Below are 24,287 nucleotides of genomic sequence, written 5' to 3'. Positions count from 1 at the left end.
TAACATCAACAACTTCCCTCATGACTATTTGGTCCAACATTCATCTTGTGCGTCAGAAATCCCAAAGGGGAATACGGCAGATACAGGACATTTTAACTAACAACGGAAAACGTTGCAAATAGACAAGAACTCGAGCATTACCTGCAAATCAAAAGTTCCCTGACGTTGGAGTGATAATTCAGCAGTGCACCCAGGCCCCGCCTCTCAGGTGAGAGATCGCCACACACAAGATGGCGGATCAGACAGACTCGCGGACGTGCGCCGACATCATCCGCAATCACATCACATGGCCCAATCATCCGCGGCGCCATAGGTTTCGGCCTTTGGGTGACGTCACCAGAAGCCTTATCTCGTCACGTGGAACGCCGCACTCAAGATGGCTGCAATAGTAGCGTGTGTTGTGAATGATTAAAGTGGTGCGTCTTAGTGTTTACATTTCATTTGGATTTGTTGGATTTAAGTAGAATTTTATAATGCATTTTAGTTGGTTTTTATGCTCCTTCTCCCTCAGTCCGACCCTGCTTACGTGAACTGGTTTGAAGAGGGTCTTGTAGTCACTGATTGCTCTTCAGTGCTCATCCATATACTGAGTCTCTCTGTCACCTCCACTTACCATCTCACCTTGGTTTAGGATTGCCTCTTTTCACGAAATTCTGCTGTTTTTTTCTACACTTGGGAAGAAGAACGCATAAAACTTTTTTTTTTGAATTTACACTTAAATATTTGATCATTGTGGGTTGGGAGGGATGTTTTGAAGACTGGATGGCAGGGAACATGAATTCTCCACTTGTATTTTGGCTCCTGAGCAACTCTAGACCAACCGTGGGTGTGATATATTTTAAAGTGCTTCAGTAACGAGGAATTAAAGGAAGAAAATAAATTGGATTTTTTTTTAGTGCCTTTTACGACCACAGGATTTCCTAGTCTGTGATAGCAAAAACAACCCACTGGAGGAACTCAGCAGATTGAACAGCATCACTGAGAGAAAAATATTACCATCCTATTCCCCCCCCCCCCCCCCCCATCCATACTGCTGGACCATTTGAGCTCCTCCAGCAGATTGTTTTATTGATCCAGATTTTGCAGTCTTTTCTGTGTCTCTTTCCTCATTTGTAGTATAGTGAATGAGGTGGAATCTTGTAATTTCACTATCATTGGTTGAGTTGCTTCTAAAGTTTTAATTTCACATAGTGATAACCAAGCATGTTGTTGAGACACAAGAATTCCCCCTCCCCCTCCCGAACAGTTTTATTGGAGTTGTCGAGGTAAATTTTCATGAGGGTGTGTAACGAGATGATGAATCTGTTTCTCCTTTTCCATTGGTATTACTCTGTGTGCTACTTTCAGGAGAAGTGAAAATTAAATTGTGGTCACTGTGTCATGGTCACTGGTGTTACAAATTTATAAATGTAAATCGAGGCAAAATAGAATGGGTTTAATCACTGTGATTAGTGTACATAGTTCAGATGGCTGGCCCAATCTATCAACAGATGTTCCTTCTCTGTGTTCATCTCTGATGAATGTGCATTGATCAGGAGAGATTGTGCTCTTGTTTTCAAAGTTCCTTGCTCTTTGTACTCCTCTACTTACAGGCATGTTTTTTCTTTTAATGTTTCCTATCCTACTATTTGCAGTGAAAGTGGCAAATTGAAAAGAATATTGAAAAGCTGTTTCTGCAAATGGTATACGAGTTACAAACCCTGCTAGACATTTATTACCTCAGTACTAACTGTTTAGGAAAGGTGTTAGTAAGGTGCCTGTATGGAAAAACAGCTGCAGAGATACAAAATTCCTGTGTGGAGATTATGTAATATTGGCCCATCAGTAATGAAGGAGAGTATTTAATATTAGGTGCGTAACCTTTAGGTGCTCTTTCCCTTAATACTTCTGCTACAGCTCACCTTGGAAGGGGTGGCCCAAAGCCAGCAAAGTAATGACAAAAATAATTTTAATGAGTTTTCACTATCACTTAACAAACTGCCACATCAGTCTACTGACTGTGGAATGCTGGGATATTGCTGCTCCTGCTTGCAGGTGGATGCATTATTCCATTACACTGACTTAAAGCTCTGAAGGCAGGTAAGATTCTATTAAGAGCCAAAAAGTACACCTCATTTTTGTTATATATTTAAGACTGCATTTTTAATGGAGGTGGTCATTGTTAATCAGTTAATCTGGTCAACAGTGATCACTGAAGATGATGTCCTGTGCGCTAGTTACATTGTTAGTGAACTTTTAAACTTACTGGATTTCCCTTTCAGGGAATGGCTTCATTTTGAAAGCAGTGAGTATTATGAAACATCCAATCAAATATGAACAAAAGCACAGGGATATATGAAGATTCAGCAGATCTTGCTAAACAGCAGGAACAGCACTACTTCCTTCTCTCTCAACTGCAGAGTCTGGTCAAAGACTTAACAAGGTAGTGGAATTATGATTTTCAAGTCTCCGTTTTTGTAGTATTTAGGCACCATGTTGAAAATGAAGACCTGTTTTTTTTTAAAGTATTGAACTATTTTGCATAAGCTCTGATTCTGTAATTTGTGTACCTTTTTAGAATACAGTAAAATCCCCAGTATCTGGCACCTACAGGGTTTGTGGATGCTGGAAATTCATATTTTCCAGTTGACTAAGACACACTTACAATACCTAACTAATACATCTTCATTAAGAATACACCTTTTAAAAGACTGCAAAATGTAAAGTAATTTTAAAAAGTATTTTAGTCATTAATTATGTAAAGTTCACGTTAATCAAATTATTCCTTTAACTTACTAAATTTGAATTCGAACCCTGGTTGCTCGTGCTGTAATAGCATTGTATTAACTGTGCCGCTGTCATAATTAACCCCCTCTCCTAACTTTACAGATAAAGCCTTACTAATATTCTTAATACAAATAAAAATAAAGAGGGATAGGGAGACAGTTGAGGTGGCACAACGTCGGATGCAGCGGCCTCTCCAGGACACCAGTAGTTTTACTTTTTTTTTAATGACAGTTAAATAGTTCAGTTAAAGTGTTGTAGAGTTATATAATTTTAAGTTTATTAAGTCATGACTACCTGTTGCTACAGTTTAAAAAAAACTTAAAGTTAGTTAGAAATGCAGCAACTCACCTCCGGGCTGTGCTACACGACCATAGGCTGCTGTGGGATTGCAGAGGAGAAGGAAATGGTGCGTGAGGTGGAGAAAGCGCAGTAAGCGAGCAGCGGTCTGTGCTAGGCTGTGAACAAACCCTTGCTGCCTGGCTCTCCCATCAATCCTGATCACCAACGCCTGGTCCCTGGTGAATAAAATTGACAACATCTGACTCCAGAAGTCGGAGCAGTGGGAGTACAAGGACTACTTGAAACATGGCTCAGTGACATGGTTCATCTCGATGGGCTCACCTTATTTTGGGCTGGCAGAGATGCTGCTCAGAGTGGAAAAGCCTGTGGTGGTGGCCTGTTCATTTACATCAACATGCAATGGTGTAAGGATTTGGTACGAGTCTCCAGTCACTGCTCAACGCTGGTGGTATTTGTGACTGTCAGGTGCAGACCATTTTATCTACCACGGGAATTCACCACAGTCCTCATAGCAGTTGTGTACATCCCCACCCTACCCCACCACCCAAGCGATCTGGGAATTGTATGAGGCGATAAACGAACTGTAGACCACATACCCTGATGGACTGATCATCATCGCTGGGAATTTCAACCGGCAAACCTCCAGTCAGGGCTACTCAGATTCCACCAGTATGATGACTTTGCTATGAGAAGGCAAACAGGTTGGACCTCATTTATATGAACATCTTCAATGCATATCGAATGGAGCCCTGACCCCACCTCAGATACTCAGACCACATCTCTGTAATACTAATCCCAGCATACAGACCGCTTGATAGATGCTAGACCATTTTAACAGTGTACAGCGCGGAAACAGGGCATATCGGCCCTTCGAGTCCACGGTGGTTCACTTGAACAACTCCACTAGTTCCCCCCTCCTTGTCATGGAGTACATCAATCACTTGCTGACCCCCTCCAGTCCTAAAGCAAGTTAAAACCTGGCCAGCGGGGGGCCATTCATGCACTTCAAGACTGCTTTGAGCTCACTGGCTGGCACATGTTCAAGGAAGCAGCAACAGTTGGTGATTGCATAAATCTGGACGAGCATACAGCAACAGTGGCCAGCCAAATTAGTAAGTGTACCGATGATGTCACTGTGCCCAAGTCCATCACTATTCACTCTAAACAGAAGCCATGGATGACTACAGAAATGTGGGTGCTGCTCAGGAACCGAGACGTGGCCTTCAGAGTGGGCGACGAGGGAGCCCTAGGGATTGCAAGAGCCAAGCTGTCTAAGGCCATCAGGGAGGGTAAGCATATGCAGGCTCAGCACATTCATACTCACTTTCTGGACAGCAAGGACACATGATGCACACGGAAGTGGATCCAAGATATCACTAACCACAAGACTACTACATCTGCATGTGCTGGTGATGCCTCCCTCCCAGATGAACTGAACAACTTCGACGCGCGGTTTGAGGTGAAAAATGATATGGCAGTGGAGAAGACCACCCCTCCTCCAAATGATCAGGTGCTGTGTCTTACAGTGGTTGATGTTAAGAGAGAACTAGACAAAGTCAACCTAAGGAAAGCTGCTGGACCAGATAACATTCTCAGCAGAGTGCTCAGGGGTTGTGCTGCTCTGCTAGCAGATGTTCTCACTGACATCTTTAATGTCTACCTGAGAAGTGCTGTGGTCCCAATGTGCTTCAAAGCCGCCACCATTATCCCTGTACCAAAGAAGTTGTCTGTGTCCTGCCTCAACGATCACTGCCCTATAACACTCACATCCATCGTCATGAAGTGCTTTGAGAGGCTCGTCATGGGGCACATCAAATACCTGCTGACCCCCTGCAGTTCGTACATAGATCCAACTGCTGCACGGATGATGCTATTGCTGCTGCCCTACATCTAGCCCTCAGCCATGTGGAAAAAAGGACTCATGTGTTCGAATGCTATTTATTGACTTCAATTCGGCATTTAATATGCTCGTACTTCAGTACCTGATAAGGAAGTTGGGCCTGCTGGATCTAAACTCTGCAATTAGATTCTCAACTTCCTGACCTTAGATGGTCCTGATCGGAAATAGCACCCAGATCATCACACTGAGCGCGGAGGCCCCCCAGGGCTGCATGCCCAGTCCAATGCTGTGACCCGTGACTGTACAGCCAAATACAGCTCGAACCACATCATCAAGTTTGCTGACATCACAACAGTGATGGGCCTTATCAACAAGAATAAGGAAGCAGCATGCAGAGATGAAGTGCAGACACTAACAAACTGGTGTAGAGCTAACAACCTGTATCTGAACGTAATAAAACAAAAGAGATGGTTGTCGACTTCAGGAGGGCCCAGCGTGATCACGATCCCCTGACCATTGATGGCACTACCGTTGAGGTCGTCAAGAGTATCAAGTTCCTCAGAGTGCACCTGTCAGAAAATCTCTCCTGCTCCCTTAACACCAACTCCAGAGCCAAGAAAGCCAAGGAGCACCTCTACTTCCTGGGATAAGTCCATCTCTCTCCCTCCATCCTCACTTCATTCCACATAGGATGTATTAAGACCATCCTGTGCAACTGTATCACCACTTGGTTGGGAAGCTACATCACCTCGGACTGCAAGACCCTGCAGAGGATAGTGAAGTCAGCAGAAAGGTCTATTGGAGAACCTCTTCCTAGCATGAAGGACACCGACTACACTCGATGCAGGGAGAAAGCAGTAAACATTGTGAAAGACTCCACACATCCTGAATGTAAACTGTTCTCTCTTCTGCCATCTGGCAGGAGGTCCTGTAGCACTCGGGCACTTGCGTCCAGAGTGGGAAACAGTTTTTTCCCATCCCCCAAGCCATTGTGCTTCTGAACTCCCAGTATAGAGGTGGATAGTATACTGTGGACTTTCAGTCTATACATCTTAGTACCTTAATATTTTAATGTGTTAACTGTTTTTCTAACTTGTGGAAATAAGTTATCTATGTAAATATGCTCTGTGGTCCTGGAGAAACACTATCTTGTCCCACCATGCGAGCATGGTATGAACGATGAATAAAGTTGATTTGACTTGAGACAATTTGGAACAGTCATCCCAACAGCGAGTTGCATCAACCTGCTCTTCATCCTGACCCCCGCCATTTTAATCTAACACAACTTTATTGCTGCAGCTGGGACGCAACCGGGGCGCTCCACTGGCTGAATGTTTCCACCCATGTTCACGCAGGTAATTTGACTCCTCCACGCAAATGTCCCGGTCAGACCCTTGATGCACCTTCCTTGCGCTAACAGTCTGACTCGTCTCCACACAAATGTCCCTGACAGGCCCTTGGCACACCTTCCTCACGCAAACCCAACCCCCCTCCATGCAAGTAACAATAGTGAAAAGAATGGGTGTGAATTCAGGGGTATTGCTGGGCAAATCTGTGCATATCCAACGAGGTCTGTGCTCCCCCCACAGGGTCCCACCACCCAGTCTTGTTTATTTTACTTTCTTATTATTCATTTCCTCGGTTTTTTTTTCTTTTTTTTGCTGGTTATTTGAGTTTCCAGTTGATTTAATTCCAGATGATGGGGATTTTACTGTATTGCATCAAATCTAAGATTCACGTGAGAAATCTGCCAGAAGAACATCAAATTTGTACTTTAAAAAATTCTGTATCTTATGTATGAATCAAATTCTGACATATTTCACAAAACTCTTGGATGTCATTTCATAAACCAGTTTTGTTTATACAGTGCCTTCCATAATGTTTGGGAAAAGACTTTTTTCTTTATTTGTCTCTGTCCTTCACAGTTTATATTGGAATCAAACAATGTGATTAAAGTGCACATTCTAGATTTTATTTAAGGTTATTTGATTACATTTTATTTTGACCATGCAGAAATTACAGCACTTTTTATACATAGTTCCCCCATTTCAGGGCACCATAATGTTTGGGACATTTGTCTTCACAGGGGTTTGTGATTACTCAGGTATGTGTAATTGCTTCATTGGTGCAAGAGAGCTAACTTTGCTTCTAAGCTTTTGATGACCTTTGGAGTCTGTGATTGCCATTTTTCAACAGGAGAACCTGAAATGTGCCAATGAAAGTCAAAGAAGCCATTATGAGGCTGAAAAACAAGAATAAACCAGTAAGAGACTACCCAAACCTTGGGATTACCAAAATCAACAGTTTGGAACATCATTAAGAAGAAAGACCGTACTGGTGATCTCAGTAATCGCAAAGGGGCTGGTATTCCAAGGAAGACTTCCACTGCTGAGACAAAAGAATTCTCATCATTGAAGAAAAATCCCCAATCGTATGTCTGACTGATCAGAAATATTCTTCAGGAGGCAGATGTAGATATGTCAATAAATACTGTCCGCATTAGACTTCATGAGCAGATATACAGAGGCTACACAGCAAGATCCAAACCATGGCAAAGGTGGTATGCTTTCGATCTTGGTGATTTCCTTTACGCCTTCACATTTTGTTCTTGCCATTGCTCTGAATTGGGTTGATTCTGGTCTCATCTGTGCACACAACCTTTTTCTAGAATTTGGCAGGCTCTTTTAAATACTTTTTGACAAATTTGTAATCCAGCCATCCTTTCTGTGGCTAACTGGTGGTTTCCATCTTGCAGTGTAGCTTCTGTATTTCTGTTCATAAAGTCTTCTGCAGACAGTAGTCAGTGACAGATCCACACCTGCCTCCTGGAGATTGTTAAGAGTGTTTCTGATCTGTCAGACATATGTTTGGGGATTTTTCTTCATTACGATGTGAATTCTTCTGTCATCAGCTGTGGAGGTCTTCCTTGGAATACAAGTCCCTTTGCTGTTACTGAGATCACCAGTGTGCCCTTTCTTCTTAATGACAGTCAAAACTGTTGATTTTGGTAATACTAAGGTTTGGCCGATGTGTCTTAGTGTTTCTTTGTCTCATAGTGGCTTATTTGACTTTTATTGGCATAACTGGTCCTCGTGTTGAAAAATGACAACTATAGACTTCAAAGATGATGAAAAGTTTAGAGGCAACCCTAGCTCTCTTATACCTGCACCAATGAAGCAAATAAACATACCTGAGTACTCACAAACACCCGTGAAGCCAAATGTCCCAAGCATTATGGTGCCCTGAAATGGGGGGAATTAAGTATAAAAAGTGCTGTAATTTCTACATGTCAAACCAAAATATATACAAATAACCTTGAATAAAATCAGGAATGTGCACTTTAATTACATGTGAATTGTATGATTACAAATTTAAAACTGGAGCACAGAGGAAAATAAAGGAAAAAGGGAGTTGTGTCCCAAACATTATGGAGGGCACTGTAAATGTAACCTTGTTGTCCCATTGTGTACTTTCATTTAAAGTTGTGGTGTAATCTGCATTTGTTTCCAGGAAAGATGCAAGTGATTCTTTTTGGAATCTGCAACAAGATTGATTGGTTTCAAACATCACAATTTCAGAAGGGATTAACTGAGGGAAAGATTTGATCTTTCCATCCAACCTTTCCCTTAAGGAGCCAAAATTTTACTGGATGGAATTAATTTTCATAATTAAGTATTTAATAAGCATATTAACAATTGTTGCTCTTGAACAGAGCTATCTGTTCCTGAAATAATAATTATCATGGAAGTTCTCGCCAACAGCACTGGTGAATAGAATGTGTGAAAACAAACATTTCCTTTAAATAGATTTCAAGTAAAATTTTATTGGCCTGGAATAATCCCTTTGTGGTCTGTATGGTGTAGGTCACACATGTCAAACTCTGGCCCGCAGGCCAAATTTGGCCCGCAATATAATTTCAAAAATGTATTAGAGGTGGCCCGCCCTGCAGCGAGAGCCGATGCTGTTTTTTGGTAATGTCACCCCTACCATCCTCCCCCTTCATTGCACATCCTTCCCCATTGTAACACGAGAAATTGTAACACGAGAAGTCTGTCGATGTCATCAGCCGGCAAGCCAGTTGGAAGGCTCCCCGCACAACCAGTCACTTCTCCCACCTGTCGAGCAGGGCGGCGGATGGGCGAGCGCCTGTGATTTCCTGTCGGCGCGACGGGCATGTCAGGCTGCGCACGGCCCCCGGGCAGCACGAGCCCTGCGCGACTGGCACCGGACGGCCCTTCCACAGCACGAGCGCACTTCTCCCGGTCGCCACGGCCTTCAGCGCTTGCACCTGCGCGGACCCCAGGGACGGCTGGTTCGGCCCTGCACGTGAAGAGAGAGATGGTGGCTGTCCGCAAAGGCTGATCGGCAGCGCGCTGGGCCTGAGTGGGTGGGTAAGCAGGGGTGGGCAGAGTGTGTAGGTGAGGAGTAATGGACAGGGGAAGTTATGGTGGTGCGAGGGGCAGTTAGAGGGAGGGATGAGTAGAAGGAGGGGTGGATAGGGAAGAGGTAAAAGGGGAGGGGCAGGGCGAGTAGGGGAGGGTGATTAGAGGGTGAGAGACGGGTAGAGGGAGGAACAGGTTGAGGGGAGAGGCAGTAGAGGGGCGTGTATAGGATGGGGTGGGAAGAAGCAGAGCGAGTGGAGTGAGGGGTGAGTAGAGGTTGGGTAAAGGACTGGTCAGGTAGAGGGATGGTGGGTCGAGGGTGAATAGAGGCCTAGAGCCTGAGGAGTGAGCAGGAAATGCTGAGTCCTCATGCAGGCCAAAATGGACACAGCCTGTGAATGCTGACTACATCTCCACAGAGACCAAATATGTTTCCCTCAGGTTAAGCAAAGGGTGAACTTGAGCTACCTACTCCTGACCTGTAACATTACCCTCCTAAAGTTATATCCTAAAGTTTAACATTACATATGTTGAAAGAAGAGAAAACATGCAGATGTTGTTGAAAATTTTCAATAAATATTTAGTTCGGCCCTCGACTTAGTCCAAGTTTTTAATTTTGGCCCTCCGTGAATTTGAGTTTGACACCCCTGGTGTAGGTTGAATGTGATCACTCTGACTCCCAGCCTGTTTTCTATGGAAATCCATGCCTGAGTGGTCCAAGATGAGGAGCATGTGGTGTTAGCTTGTACTTCTGAAACTGCTAGGAAGTCTAGAGCCTTGAGTGATGGGTGAACATATAGAACATAGAATACTACAGCATAGTACAGGCCCTTCAGCGCTTGATGTTGTGCCAATCCATATATTCTTTTTTTTTAAAAAGTACTAAACCCTCCCTACCCTGTAAGCCTCTATTTTTCTTTCATCCATGTGCCTGTCTAAGCATCTCGTAAATGCCCCTATTGTTTCAGCTTCCACCACCATCCCAGGCAAGGCATTCCAGGCACCCACAACTCTCTGTTTTTAAAACAAAAATCTCTGATGTCTCCCCTAGACTTCCCTCCCTTTGTACACATGTCCTTGGTGTTTGCTGTTTCTGCCTTGGGATACAGGAACTGGCTGTCCACCCTATCTATGCTTCTCATAATATTGTAGACCTCTCATCCTCCTATACTCCAAATAGAAAAGTCCCAACTCTGCTAACCTTGCCTCATAAGACTTGTTTTCCAATCCATGCAACATCCTTGTACATCTCCTCTGCACCCTCTCCATAGCTTCCACATCTTTCCTATAATGAGGTGACCAGAACTGAACACAATATTCCAAATGTAGTCTTACCAGAAATTTGTAGAGATGCAACATGACCTATCTACTCCTGAACTCAATCCCCCTATTAATGAATCTCAGCATCCTATAGGCCTTCTTAACCATCCAGTCAACCTGTGCAGTGACCTTGAGGGATGTATGGATTTGAATACCAAGGTCCCTCTGTTTATCCACATTCTTAAGTAACCGACGGTTAACCCTGTACTCAGCTTTCTGGTTTGTTTTTCCAAAATGCTTTACCTCACATTTATCTGGATTGAACTCCATCTGCCATTTTTCTGCCCAACTGCATCCCTCATGACTTTCTGAATAAGTCTCTTGTGGGGGACCTTGTCAAATGCCTTGCTAAAATCCATGTAGACCACATCTACCACCTTGCCCTCATCAATTTCTTCTGTTACCTCCTCAAAAATCTCAATTAGGCTAGTGAGGCATAATCTTCCCTTCATAAAGCCATGCTGACTATCCTTGAGTAGACTATACTTCTCCAAATGATCATAGATCCTCTCCAATAGTTTGTACATCACTGATGTAACACTCCCAGTCTATAATTCCCAGGATTCTCCCTATTATCTTTTTTAAACAAGTGGACTACATTGCCATTCTCCAATTCTCTGGCACCTCTTGTACCCAAAGAGGATTCTCACTTCTCACAGCAACCTGGGGTATATCATAACTAGCCCTGGGGACATTAATATTGAAGTTTTTAAGAAGATCCAACACTTCCTCTTCCTTAATCTCCACATTGTCCAGCACACAGGCCTGTTCAATTTCAACCTCACCGTGATCAAGGTCCTTTTCTCTTGTGAATACTGAGGCAAAGTATTAATTTAGGACCTCCCCATTGATAGATCAACAGACATGGCAAAATTTGTGTAAAGATATAATTAATGCAATAAATAAGTTATAGGTTGTTTCAATATAATTTTTTTACATCAACTATATTTTGCACCTCAAAAATTGAATAAATGGAAATCATATATTTCAGATCAGTGTTTCAGGTGTAATAATAAGATTGGAACATTTTTACATTCAACTTGGTCTTGTACAAAAGTTAAACCATTTTGGATTTCTATTAGTAACTTTTTGCAACAAGTAACTGGTGTTTTTCTGTTAAATCCTGAATTATTTTTGTTGGGTAATTTTAGAAATATAATTCCTAAACTAGATTTATCAGATTCTCAATTAAAATTTGCTAAATTAGCTCTGGTAATAGTGAGAAAATGCATTGCCATTACTTGGAAATACAACATTAGGAAGATGGCTTGTAGAAATTCAAAGTTGTATTCCGTATAATCTGAGAGGTAAATATTCTATTTTTTTTTACAGATTTGGAGCCTGTATGCTCAAATAGTAGGTTTAAATTTATAAATAATTCCTTTGATTTCTCTGGTTTCATGAAGTCTTCCCTTAATGAATTATCTTTTTGTGGTAATGTTTTTATGAGAGATCTTTGAGTGTTTCCAAGAGTAATCCCAAATCAATATGTATTCTTATTCTTTTAGTATATTGGTGTTTTTAATATGTATTTTGTAGTTTTAGTTTTTTTTGGATAGGTAGGAGGGTTTTGGGGAGGGGGGTGGGATGGTGTTTTCTTTATTCACTCTATATATAAATTCAACATGTATTAATCATTTTCTTTGTATACTATTTTGATATATGAAAACTGTATGTGTTTATTATAAATAAATTATTCAAAAAAAATGAGAACCTCCTCTGCCTCCAGGCACATGTTGCTTCCTTTAGTGGCCCCACGTTCATTCTCCTCATCCTTCTGTTCTTCACATAGGTATGAACGCCTTGGGATTCTCCTTAATCCTACATGCCAAGGCCTCTCATGCCCCCTTCGAGCTCTCTTGTCCTTTCTTAAGCTCCTTCCTGACTACCATATATTTCTCATGAATCCTTCCTCTTTCCTGATTCCTATATCTAGCATAGGCTTCCTTCTTCCTCGACTAATTGCTTGACCTGTTTTTCAGCCATGGTTCCCTTTTCCTACCACCTTTTCCATGTCCCAGTGGGACAAACCTATCTTGAACCCTGCACAAGTGGTCCCTAAACTTTCTCCACATTACTTCTGTGCTTTCACCCTTAAACATCTGTTTCCAATTTACTCTTGGTAGGTCCTGCCTCATCCCTTCATAATTAGCCCTTCCCCAGTTAAGCACTTTCCCATTTTGTCTTTTTATCCTTTTCCATAGCTATGCTGAAACTAAGGGAGTTGTGGTCACTCACCAAAATCCTACCCCACAGAGAGGTCCACCACCTGACCAGATTCATTACCTAGAACCAGATCCAGTATGGCATCTCCTCTTGTTGGCCAGTCCACATATGTGTCCTTGAATACACCTGACAAATTCAGCCCCATCTATACCTCTTGCAATCAGGAGGTGCCTGTCAATATTAGGGAAGTTGAAATCACCTGTAACTACAAGCTGGTTTTTCCTGCACCATTCCAAAATCTGCCTGCTTATCTCCTCGTCAGTGTCCCGAGAGCTATTTGGGGGGCTATAGACCACTCCCAGCACAATGATGGATCTCTTCCTATTTCTGACTTCCACTACACTGACTCAGTGGACACTCCCTCTGCAGCGTCCCCCTCTTTCTATAGCCATGATACTAACCCTGATACTCTTTCCCCTCCACCCCCTTTTCTACCTATTCCTTTTAAAACACCTAAACCCCAGTATCAGCCAATCTTGCCCTTCCTCCAGCCATGACATCGTAGTTCCACGTACTGATCCATGCTCCAAGTTCAACTCCTTTATTCCTAACACGCCTAGCATTGAAATAGACATATTTCAACCTTTCTAACTGGCAACATCTATGTTTTGACCCCTGCCTGTCCTTCCTCACCAACTCCTAGCATCATTCTTTTGTCCTTCTACCCTAACCTCTGAACTCGCATTCTGATTCCCACCTCCCCTCCCCCACCAAACTAGTTTAAGCCCTCCCCCAACAGCTCCAGCAAACCTGGAGGGATAGTGATCCCTCTCCAGTTTAGGTGCAATCTGTCCTTTTTGTACAGGTCAGACCTTCCCCTTAAGAAATCCCAATGATCCAGAAATCTCATCCCCTGTCCCCTGCACCAACTCTTTACCCACTCATTCATCTGCCACAACTTCCTGTTTCTACCCTCTCTAGCGCATGGCACAGGTAGCAATCCCGAGATTACCACCCGCTTTTTAACTTTCCTAACTCCCTATATTCTCTCTTCAGGACCTCATCCCTACTCCTATATATGTAATTTATCTCACGTGGCCAACGACATCAAGACGCTCACCCTCCTCCAGCATGTTATAAACTCGATTAGAGACATCCCTGACCCTAGCACCTGGGAGGCAACATGCCATCTGGAAGCCTCGATCTCATTCACCAGACCTCCTATCTGCTCTCCTAACCAATGAGTCCCCAATTACCATAGCTCTCCTCTTCTCCCCCCTCCCTTCTGAGCCAAGGGGCCAGTCTGTGCCAGAGACGTAACCACCATGACTTCTCCCTGGTAGATTGACCCCCTTCTCTTCCCCCCCCCCCCCCCACAACAGTATCCAAGACTATACTTGTTGCTGAGGGAAACAGCCACAGGAGTGCTCTGCCTCTTCCCCTTCCCTCTCCTAACAGACACCTAGTTACCTGTCACCTGCCCTTTAGGGGTGACTGTCTCCCTGAAGCTCCTCTCTCTAATTGCCTCTCGAATGATCCCAAATTCATCCACTTCCTTCATGCAGTCTTCCAGAAGCTGCAGCTGGATGCACCTCTTGCAAATGGATGACAAAAATAAATTTTAAATTAGGAGTAGCCTTTTTATTCTTTATAGGAAAAAAAGGCATTTTACATATGTCTAGAAGAGAGAGATGAGCACAAAATGGTAACTTTTCAGAGAGAAACTTGATAGATTTCAGCTGAGTATTTCTGAGGCCAGAGAGCAAGAGAAAAGAGAGAAGCATTGTGTTTAATTTTTAGATTTTGATTTGTATTGCTAAAATGATGGACAATTTAATCAGGCTATATCAGAATAAGAAAGGCTGAGTCAGGGTTAAACAAAAGCATTCTGTTTTCCTCAGTTAATAGGTCAATAACTGGGAGATTCAGGTTTGAGACAAGCAGTAAAGGGGAATTGAGGATTATTTTTCTGCTAATCAATGACATAAAATCTAATCTCGCTGCCTAAAAAGAAAGTTTAAACCTTTGTCACCTGTTTGGAATGGAAGAAGCATAACTACCATGAAATTGTCATTTTGCAAGCTGGGAGAGGATAATAATTTTAAAAAGCTGTCATTTTGACTGAATTGGGCATATTCATTCAAATAGATTGCCATACTGTAATTTTCCATGTTGTATTGGCTTGTATGGCTCTCAGTTCAGCCATATAATCATCTCCTTTTTCTCATTAAGCAATTTACAGAACCTTCTGCTTTCCTTTCTATAACCAGCTGTGTTGAAAGACCTTTTATTATTCTAACCATAGATCCTGAATGATGAGATTAACTTTTGATTAATGCCTGTCTTTTATTTTAAAAGCTCATGCCAACAACGTTTGTCCTATGACACACTGAGTAACCTGGCCTTGGCTTTGATTGATGGCACTGTCTTTGAGATTGTGCAGGGTTTGCTTGAGATTCAACATTTGACTGAGAAAAATCTCTACAACCAGCGCCTGAAACTGCACAGTGAGCACAGAGGTAGGAATACTGTGATTGAGAACAGAACTTGAACAGTTTAAACGGTGAAACAGAATAAGCCAATAGCACAAAAGCCTCAGTTACCTTTAGCGAGACTGACACTTGGCTGAATACTAGTTTGTCAGTTTGCTTCAAACACGAATGATCAAGATTCTCCAAGAATAGAAAATGTTGCAGATCCTGAACATCTGACATAAAATAAGAAAATGGAGCACTTGTGGAGAGAATAATGGTTAATATTTCAGATCAGCTGACCTTCATAATAGAGCATGAAATTTTACTGGTTCTGTCGAGTTTCTCTTTGGGTGGTAAACTTAGCAAGCTATTTGAATCATCCACTTCCTCAGGCAATCATGAAATGAATACTCAAATGTATTGTGTTGTGAAAGTTCATCTAGCTTCAATCTGCCACTGCATCAAAAGATGCTCTGAGACAAGTCAAGACAGGCAAGGGCCTGCATTCTGTCAGAGTATGATCCCTTCATATTCAGGAATATGGATACTTACTGTTTGTTTCGCTTGGCTGAATCCATTTCATATGCTAATAACAACAGTCAGCCATATCCCATCATGAAGGGAGCAAGTCTTTATTCCATCAAATGAATGTTCCTGGAGCCATTGCCTTATTTCCTCAATGTGGGTTCAGTGGCCTTACTGCAGGTTTAAACCAACTTGCATTTAAATGTTGCCCTTAATGCACTAAAGCATTCTGAAATCCATAAAGATGTACTATCAGACCATAACCTGATGTGCTACAAAGAGACATTAGTTGATCCAAGAATCCAATGTAACACTAAAATGGTTATGATACAGTGTTAGTTCTACATAATTTATGAGAACGACTTTATTTCAAATGTTGACTTAGAAATCAACACTTAGAAATCACGGTTAGTGCAATGCTGGGACTAGGGTATGAATCCTGCGCTCTCTGTAGAGTTTATATATTCTCCCTGTGTCTGCATGTGTTTCTCCTGGGGGAGTCAAGTTTCCTCCCACCCTTAAAAATGGTACTAGGGGATGTAGGTCAGTTGGGTGTAATTGGACACCATGGGCTCATTGGCCAAAAGGGCCTGTTACCGTGCTGAATGTCTAAATTTAAAAAAAAATTAAATGTGAACTTTATTGCAATATTCTGATAAAATAACTTATTGGAAAAATATATTGCACACTTTTTCTTGATTTTTAGCTCTTAAACAGGAGCTGCTAAGAAAACACAAGGAAGCCCTGCAAGGCTGTAAGATTCACAATCTAACAGTGCTCCGTACTACACAGCAAAGAGAGCTGGAGGTACGTCTATTCTGATCATCCGATTTTGGCACAGTTCAGGGATTATCTTGATTTATTTTCAAGTCTGCATGTGAACTTTGTCGACTATTGTGTTGGTAATTTTAATATAATATACAGAAAGTGCAGACTAATAAAAGTATTGAGATATCTGTTCCTATCACAAAGCATTCCTGTCCTTAAATATAAATGACAAAGGTAAATGCCATAATTATTTTTCTTTTCATTTTTATTTCAAATCGAATTTTAATTTCTGAATATTTATCCTTTATTGGAAATATTCAGGTTGCCCAATACATAGCTGATTATAATTTGAGTTTTCAAGTGGTCACCTCCTAACAGTGATAGGTTGGAAACTAATACCATTGAACATCTAGCAAATTACGTAGTCAATACCTTTCTATAATAGCCCCAGAGACTGGGATGCAGACCTGCTGCCTAGAACCGTTCAAATATGTGTGGCACAGGTGCTGCAAAAAACTATTGGGTTGAAAGGTATTGACTGAGGGAAGAGCACCAATACATTTACATTTCTGGTCTGTGCAACTTGGAAGGGAAGTATGCAATTTGTGGAGGTCCTTATTCTGGATGTGCTGCTAGATGCACATGGCAAGGGATTTGAGATCCTGTTTAGCAAAGGCTGATGTGTTACTGCAGTGCATGATGAGGTACATCAGCAATGGAGGGAGTCAATGTTAATTGTGGCTCATGAGTATCATTCTTCCGATTGCTGAAATGAAATTATAGTAGAGTAAGGGATGATTAAACTATGTTTTGAGTCCTTTTAAAACAAATCTTTGTTTTCTTTCTTCTTCTCTTTCATTGATCACTGTTTTCTAGGCTCTAGAGCAAAGAATTAAAGAAGAACAAAGGATGATGGATGAGAAAATTGTCTTAGAACTGGATCAGAAAGTGATTGATCAACAGAACACTCTGGAGAAGGCTGGTGTTCCAGGATTTTATATTACTACAAATCCTCAGGTAAATCTTTAAAAATTGTCTCGAGTATTAATATTTATCTGTCTTAAAGAGTTGCTTTTCTTTCAGCTAGTTCATTGTTGATTACATTTCAGAAAATAAACGAGATGCATTTACCATTAAACTTTTAAATTTGTGAATGCTTCAGTCACAAGCTCTTGTTACGCTAACTCAAATATGCAGATATAATTTCTTTTAAAAAAAATACTCAACAGATGGGCTGCATTTAGTAGACAAAGAAATCCAGACTAATCAGTAACCTTTCTCCAGTTCTGACAAGAAGTCTTTAAAGAGATGTGAACACTTCCTCTTCAAAAATGTTGGTTAACAGATGCACAAAAAAGATTTGTTAAGATAGCCCTAGCCGTAGCAAAAAAATGTATTATGTCAACCTGGAAATTGGAAGATAATTTGAAAATACAACAATGGTATATAGAAATGAATAAATGTATTCCATTAGAAAAAATAACATATAGTTTAAGAAATAATATTGAAATATTCGAACAAGTATGGGAGCCTTACATTAAATACAATAGCGAAAACCTACCGGGAACAAACATTACCTAAGTTGATGGAAGGAGAAGAAAAGAAAAGAATGGACTCAGTAGAATTTCTGGTGTATTTTTGTTGAATGACAACATTGTCTGACTGACTTAATGCAACTTAGATTGTATACCTAAAATGGATGAGAGGGGGGGGTGGGGGGGGTGGCTTGGGAGGAGGGAGGGGGGGGGGAGAAAAAGTCACTGTATATGTGTGAAAATGAAAAAGTGTATATCATGGCTAACGTGTTTTATGGTGTGAAAAATAAAAAATTTAAAAAATAAAAAAAAAATGTTGGTTAACCAGCTGAGCATTTCTATTATACCCTGATTTTATTTTAGTTTCATGATGTTTTCAATATTTTGCCTTGGCAGATTCGAGCTGAAGCTTAGAAAGTGCACTCAGCAAATTACAAGATGTGCATTCTAGCTCCTTGCAGGTCTTAACTAAGGCCAGTTATACTTGCAAGGCTTTGTGAAAAATCATTAATGAATAACAAATGCATTTGTGTGCCTTGTGACAATCTCTGATAAATTGTGTCATTTCTGACCATAATTGGTGGATTGCACCTGAGTTAGGGAAAGGATTAAAAGCTTATTCTTGCCATTCAGCAGCCTATCCTGGAAGTGCAAATGAGTATCCTGAGGATCTGGAATCAGCTACGATGCAAAATCAAGTAGCCTGCCAACAATAGGCTGATATGACAAGCTTGCTCTGGTCAATAGTTGAATGGTAGCATGTCAGGAATCAATACGGGTAAGGATAGGAGACACAAGAACCTATAAATGCTGGGATCTTTAGCAAAAAACTATCAAAAAAATACAACCTTGATGAAGGGAGTTGGCTCAAAACATTTACGATTCCTTTCTTCCCTATTGATGATGTTTGACCAGTTGAGTTCCTTGGGTAGATTTTTTTTTATAGTATAGGCGATGTTTTAGATGATAGGATTATAAGATACAGAATTATGGACAAAAAAATTATAACCTTGATATGTATTTAAAGCTTAGGAAAACTTTTATTCATGATTTAACCAGTTTTGTTACTCTTCATTGTGCAGGAGCTGACGTTACAGATGAATTTGCTGGAACTGATCTTAAAAATGCAACAGAAAGTATCTGAGTTGGGGATCTGCTGATCCAGGATTGGGTCCAGTTTGGAAAAAGTACAGTGGAGGAAGACTAGTTTCATCACAAAATTTCCAGCAGTCATTGGAAATGGCGCCAGAGCCAAAGCCTTTGTTATCCACTGAACAATGCTAATTTGCCCAGTATGTACTTAGATGAATCCTGTTTGGTTAATTCACAAGGTTTTTGTATGTCTCCAGTATTAAATGTCATGTCAAGGTATTTAATATAAACCATGAAAGCTGATTGTGGTTTAAATAATGCCCACATCAGTGTTTTATTTCATCCTTTTGTGTGTTCACTGTTGCTTTTTATATATGGGATGTTTAACATGCATTGTACCACTTTGCGAATGCATTGTTTTCTCATGGCACAACTTGCACCTGACCTTTCAGTCTGGTCTAGTCTATTTTGTCCAAATTGACCAAGATCTTTGAAAGGATCAATAAATAAATGTCCAGTTTTCCTTTAATCTTAAGGTAAGTGGAACAAATTTAAATCAATGAAGTACTGATGAGGGAAAGTTGTAATTAGTTTTTCAGACTATAACTGATGCTAAAAATTGTGATTCATTGCAAAATTGTGTATAATCATTGTTTTTTTTTAAAAGTTAAATGTACTTGGGTACTGAACCTGGCATCCAAATATCTGAAATGTTTTGCCTAAGTATATTCAGTTAGTACAAAGCTAGAAAATAACTCGTACAAGAAGATAAGTTCAAATCACCAACAGGAAAGCCAGAGGTTTGGCTATCTTACCAGAATCACTCATTGAGCTGCCAAAATTTTTCCTTGGTTTGGTTCTGAAATTGCCTTAACAAATCAGTGTTATTTATTGCATTTGGTGTGCTCTACATCTGCATGTGGTTCTTTAAATAACTCAGTAATTTACTTTTCACATTGCTGAATAAAATTCTTAGAATTCTATCAATGTTGTGTTTTGGTGTCAATCAAATTCTGGTCTTGTAAACACACTCGTAGCCCTGCTTTCTTTAATTGGATAACTGAAATGTACAGCTGAACCAAATAGAATCATGAGACATCACAAAATGGCTGAGACCAGAAGCCATTAGTTATTTTTAGAGTTTAAAAGTTCCATGAATGTAACTTGGTGTCCAATTATCTTTAGTATTCAGTATCTCAACTTGATATTTTAAGGTGACATTTCTCTTATTTTGAGAACCTGATAACAGGTTGTCTTAAACATTGATTGGAATATCTGCAGTAGCTTTTTTTTTAATGTGCTCTGGTGAGATTGTATCTTGATAGGACTTGCTCCTTAGTCAAGGATTGTCAGGTGATCCGAAGATGATATATTTTTTTAAGTACCTAAGAATTAGCACCATTAAACTGGTTATCTTGTGTTTTCCCCTTAAAACTGGTGGTGAAATGTCATCAGAAAATAACAAGATTTGTAATGGGTTAAATCCCCATTTATTTTGTGTTTGAATTTGATTACATTTGAGGTGCATTTCCATGGAGTGGAAGATGAGAATTTCTACCCTTTGCACAAAATAGTGAAAAATCAGATGTTTTGGATAGATATTTCAGTCATTTGTGTTTTTTAATCAACTTTTTTTTTTCATGCTAGCCCCATGAGAGTCATTGCAAACCAGTCTAGGATTTTTTGCCCATCCTTTTAGTGCCTTTGCATCAATTGACTTGCAAACTCACCTGAGAGAGTGGGTTGAGTTTCAAGCACATAATCTTTCATGTGGTGTTTTTAGTTCCTTTTAAACAATTTTTTTGTGTCTTATAAGAAAATGTGCAGACGATGAGATCGAGTGGAATACACAAGTTCAGAAAAAACTAAGCAGGTTGCACAGCATCCATAGAAAATAAAAGACAACCAATGTTTTGGCCCTGAGCCCTTTATCAGAAATGCGGAAAACCACATACCAAGAATCAGAGAACATTGCAGCACAGAAGAAAAGGCCTGTTCCAAACTATTCTCCCTAGTCCCTATGCACCCAGTCCATATTCCTCCATACCCTTCCCAACCATGAACATGTCCAAATTGTTCTTAAATGTTAAAATTTAGCTTGCATTCACCAGTTTAGCTAGCAGCTTGTTCCACACTCCCACCACTCTGTGAAGAAGCTGCTTTGAATCTCACCTAACCTCACTAGAAAAAGCCTTCTTGCATTTACTTCATCTATACCACACATGTCAAACTCTGGCCCGATATAATTATATTTGGCCCGCAAGATCATTTCAAAAATGTATTGGAGGTGGCCCGCTGGCCGCCGTGCCAGTATAGCGCATGCACAGTAATACGACAAATCCCAGAATGCATTGGCGTCAGCCCGCTAATCGCCCCCACCTCCTCTGCAGGGTCTCACTGTGGACTCTGGTTTTGGGGCCTGGCCGGTGTCAGGGGAAGCCAAGGCTGCTTCCCGGTGCCCGGAACCGGAGGCCTCGGGCCTGACCTCGCTAGGACCGTAGCCCACTCCCCCTCCCTGCCGCAGGCCGATCCACGACTCACGGTGACGGGGCCGCTGATCCGCCGAGATGCCGCCCTGCAGCGAGAGCCGATACCCCCACACTGTCGTTGTCCAACCCGATCGCCCGCAAACCCCGCCCTCCCGCACACAAGCCTGAGTAAGGATTATGAACTTTAATCTCAGGATAAAACGATCTTCCAATAGTTTCGTGTCAAAGTGATAAATATATTCCTGGTTAAAAATGGTCCTGCACCTGGATACAAGCTCATTAGGAAACCCTGCTAGAGTTCATGCCCACAATCAGTCACCCATTTGATTGTTTCAGGAATCATGTTATTCTCCCACATTCTCAATAGCCCTCAGATTTTACTATTCGACAGCACACTAGCAACATTTGACAAATCCTCTATAGAGAAATATTATTTATTGAATATTTTATTTCTCATTTGTTAATGCTTTTGGAAAGAGTTTATCCAAAACTATTATTAAACATTTATTTTAATAAGAAAAAGTTTAACATTACATATGTTGAAAGAAGAGAAAACATGCAGATGTTGTTGAAAATTTTCAATAAATATCTAGTTCGGCCCTCGACTTAGTCCAAGTTTTTAATTTTGGCCCTCCGTGAATTTGAGTTTGACACCCCTGATCTATACCCTCGTAATATACCTCCATCAAATCTCCTGACCTGGTAACATTGTAGTAAATCTTCTCTGTATTCTTTCAAATTTATTGATTTCTTTCTTGTAGTTAGGTGACCACAATACTCCGAATTTGGCCTCACCAAAATAACCATGTGCAACTTTGCCATAACATCCCAACTCCTATACTCGATACTTTGATTTATGAAGGTTAATATGCCAAAAGCTTCTTTACAACCTTAACTACCTATGATGCCACCTTCAGGGAATTGTGTATCTGTACTCCTAGATCCATCTGTTTTGCCGCACTCTTCTGTACCCTACCATTTACCGTGTATGTTCTACCTTGCCTTCTCCTTTCAAAGTGCAATACCTCTCACTGATCTGCATTAAATTCCACCTTCCATTTTTCCAGCTGATCCAGATCCCTCTGCAATCTTTGATAGCCTTCCTCACTGTTCACAATGCCTCCAATCTTTGTCATCTGCAAACTTGCTGATCTAATTTACAACATTATCTTCTAGATCATTGATATAGATGACAAACAACAATGGGCCCAGCACTGATCTCTGAGGCACACCACTAGTCACCGGCCTCTACTCTGAAAAGCAATCATCCACTACCACTCTAGCTTCTCCTGTATAGCCAATGTCTAACCCAGTTTAATATCTCACTGTGAATACTGAGCATTTGAATCATCCTGATGTACTGTGAACATTCTGTTAGGTTGCATTACTGTCTGGTATGAAGATGCCAACGCTTAGAACAAGAAAAGCTCCAGAGAATTGTTAATTCAGCCTGTGACAGGAGCCAGTGTCTAAAGAAAGCAATCTCTATCCTCAAGGACCACCACCACCCAGGCCCTTGCCCTCTTCACTCTGCTACCATCAGGAAAAATATATGGAAGCCTGATGAACACTCAGTGGCATAGGACAGCTTCTCCCCTCTCTGCCATCAGATTCCTGAATGATCCAATGATCCACAGACACTGCCTTACTTTCACTTTTTCTTGCGCTATTTTTATTTATTTTGTAAGGTGCTTTACATAAATGTTTGCACTGTGAAGCTGCCACAAAACAATGAATTTTGTTACATGTTCATGACAATAAATTCTGATTTTGATTCTTCATAAAGGAAACATTCCATTCCCAGGCAGACCGTTAGGAGACTGAAGATGCTGGAATCTTAAACCAAACACAAACTGCTGGAGGAACTTGGGGGGGTGGACCAGCTTGAGTAGATGAAAAATGGTCGAAGTTTCCAGTCCAAACTCTTCAACATCTGCACCCTCTCCTTTTTGCATGGCACCAAAAGTGTGTCTTATTCTAGCTGTAGCTGACCCAGTTTTATACATTTGTAGCATGATCTTCCAGTCAAATACTAAAAAGCTTTATTTTCCATCTTGGAGCTCCCAGCTGTAGGGAGTTGTAGGTCTACAGCATCCTTACAAACCCCCTCCTTTCTTTTGCTTTCCCTCATCCACCTGACTCACTTCCTTCAGCTCCCCAACCCCTTTCGTTCCTTTATCCTATCAGAACGCATCTTCCTCAGTCCTCTGCTTCCTCCCCATCACCTCTCAGCTTCTTCCCCCTCCCACCAAAATCCATATATTAGCTGATAGCCTATTTAACCCCCTTCTTCTTTCACCCACCTACCATCTTTCAGCATACCTGAAGAAGGGCTCAAACCCAAGTCATCGATTGCCCAATGATTTCCATGAATGCTGCGTGATCTGCTGCTTCTCCAGCACATGGTCGCCCTGTTGCTCCACTCTCTAGGGTCCAGGTATTCAGAATGGGTGCTCTAGTCTATTAGACATCTTTTAAAGCAACACTGCACTTTTTGTAATTAAATCTACAGTGCAAAATTTGGAGTGAAAAATTCACCCCCAGAAAATTACAAAGTTTGCTTCCAGGCAATGACAGAGCAAAATTTGATCCCCGGCAAATTACAGCATAAATTAAGCCTGAGCAAATCC

General features: G+C 41.1%; 1 protein-coding gene across 2 annotated transcripts; it reads left to right on the top strand.

Annotated features, from left to right (window-relative positions):
- The first annotated feature begins 329 nt into the window (after positions 1 to 329).
- On the top strand, positions 330 to 20,151 carry dgcr6 (DiGeorge syndrome critical region gene 6). Of its 2 annotated transcripts, XM_069932675.1 has the most exons (7): positions 330 to 416; positions 2,262 to 2,422; positions 11,941 to 11,964; positions 15,133 to 15,293; positions 16,480 to 16,580; positions 17,418 to 17,558; positions 19,159 to 20,151. In XM_069932675.1, exons 2-7 carry the CDS (start codon positions 2,313 to 2,315, stop codon positions 19,234 to 19,236), a joined length of 615 nt encoding a protein of 204 aa, XP_069788776.1. In that variant the 5' UTR covers positions 330 to 416; positions 2,262 to 2,312; the 3' UTR covers positions 19,237 to 20,151. The 2 variants fall into 2 exon arrangements, with proteins under 2 accessions (XP_069788776.1, XP_069788777.1); XM_069932676.1 differs by lacking the exon at positions 11,941 to 11,964.
- Positions 20,152 to 24,287: the final 4,136 nt, after the last annotated feature.

Source organism: Narcine bancroftii, chromosome 4, assembly GCF_036971445.1.
Source record: "Narcine bancroftii isolate sNarBan1 chromosome 4, sNarBan1.hap1, whole genome shotgun sequence".
Classification (NCBI taxonomy): domain Eukaryota; kingdom Metazoa; phylum Chordata; class Chondrichthyes; order Torpediniformes; family Narcinidae; genus Narcine; species Narcine bancroftii.
This window is presented reverse-complemented; position numbering and strand designations above follow the sequence as displayed.

What these genes read in the sequence shown, in the direction of transcription:
- dgcr6 (XM_069932675.1), top strand. Translation starts at nt 2,313, where the DNA reads ATGAACAAAAGCACAGGGATATATGAAGATTCAGCAGATCTTGCTAAA. An exon ending in CTGGTCAAAGACTTAACAAG is followed by an intron (nt 2,423 to 11,940) that starts GTAGTGGAATTA and finishes TTTTTTTTACAG; the next exon opens with ATTTGGAGCCTGTATGCTCA. An exon ending in GGAGCCTGTATGCTCAAATA is followed by an intron (nt 11,965 to 15,132) that starts GTAGGTTTAAAT and finishes TTATTTTAAAAG; the next exon opens with CTCATGCCAACAACGTTTGT.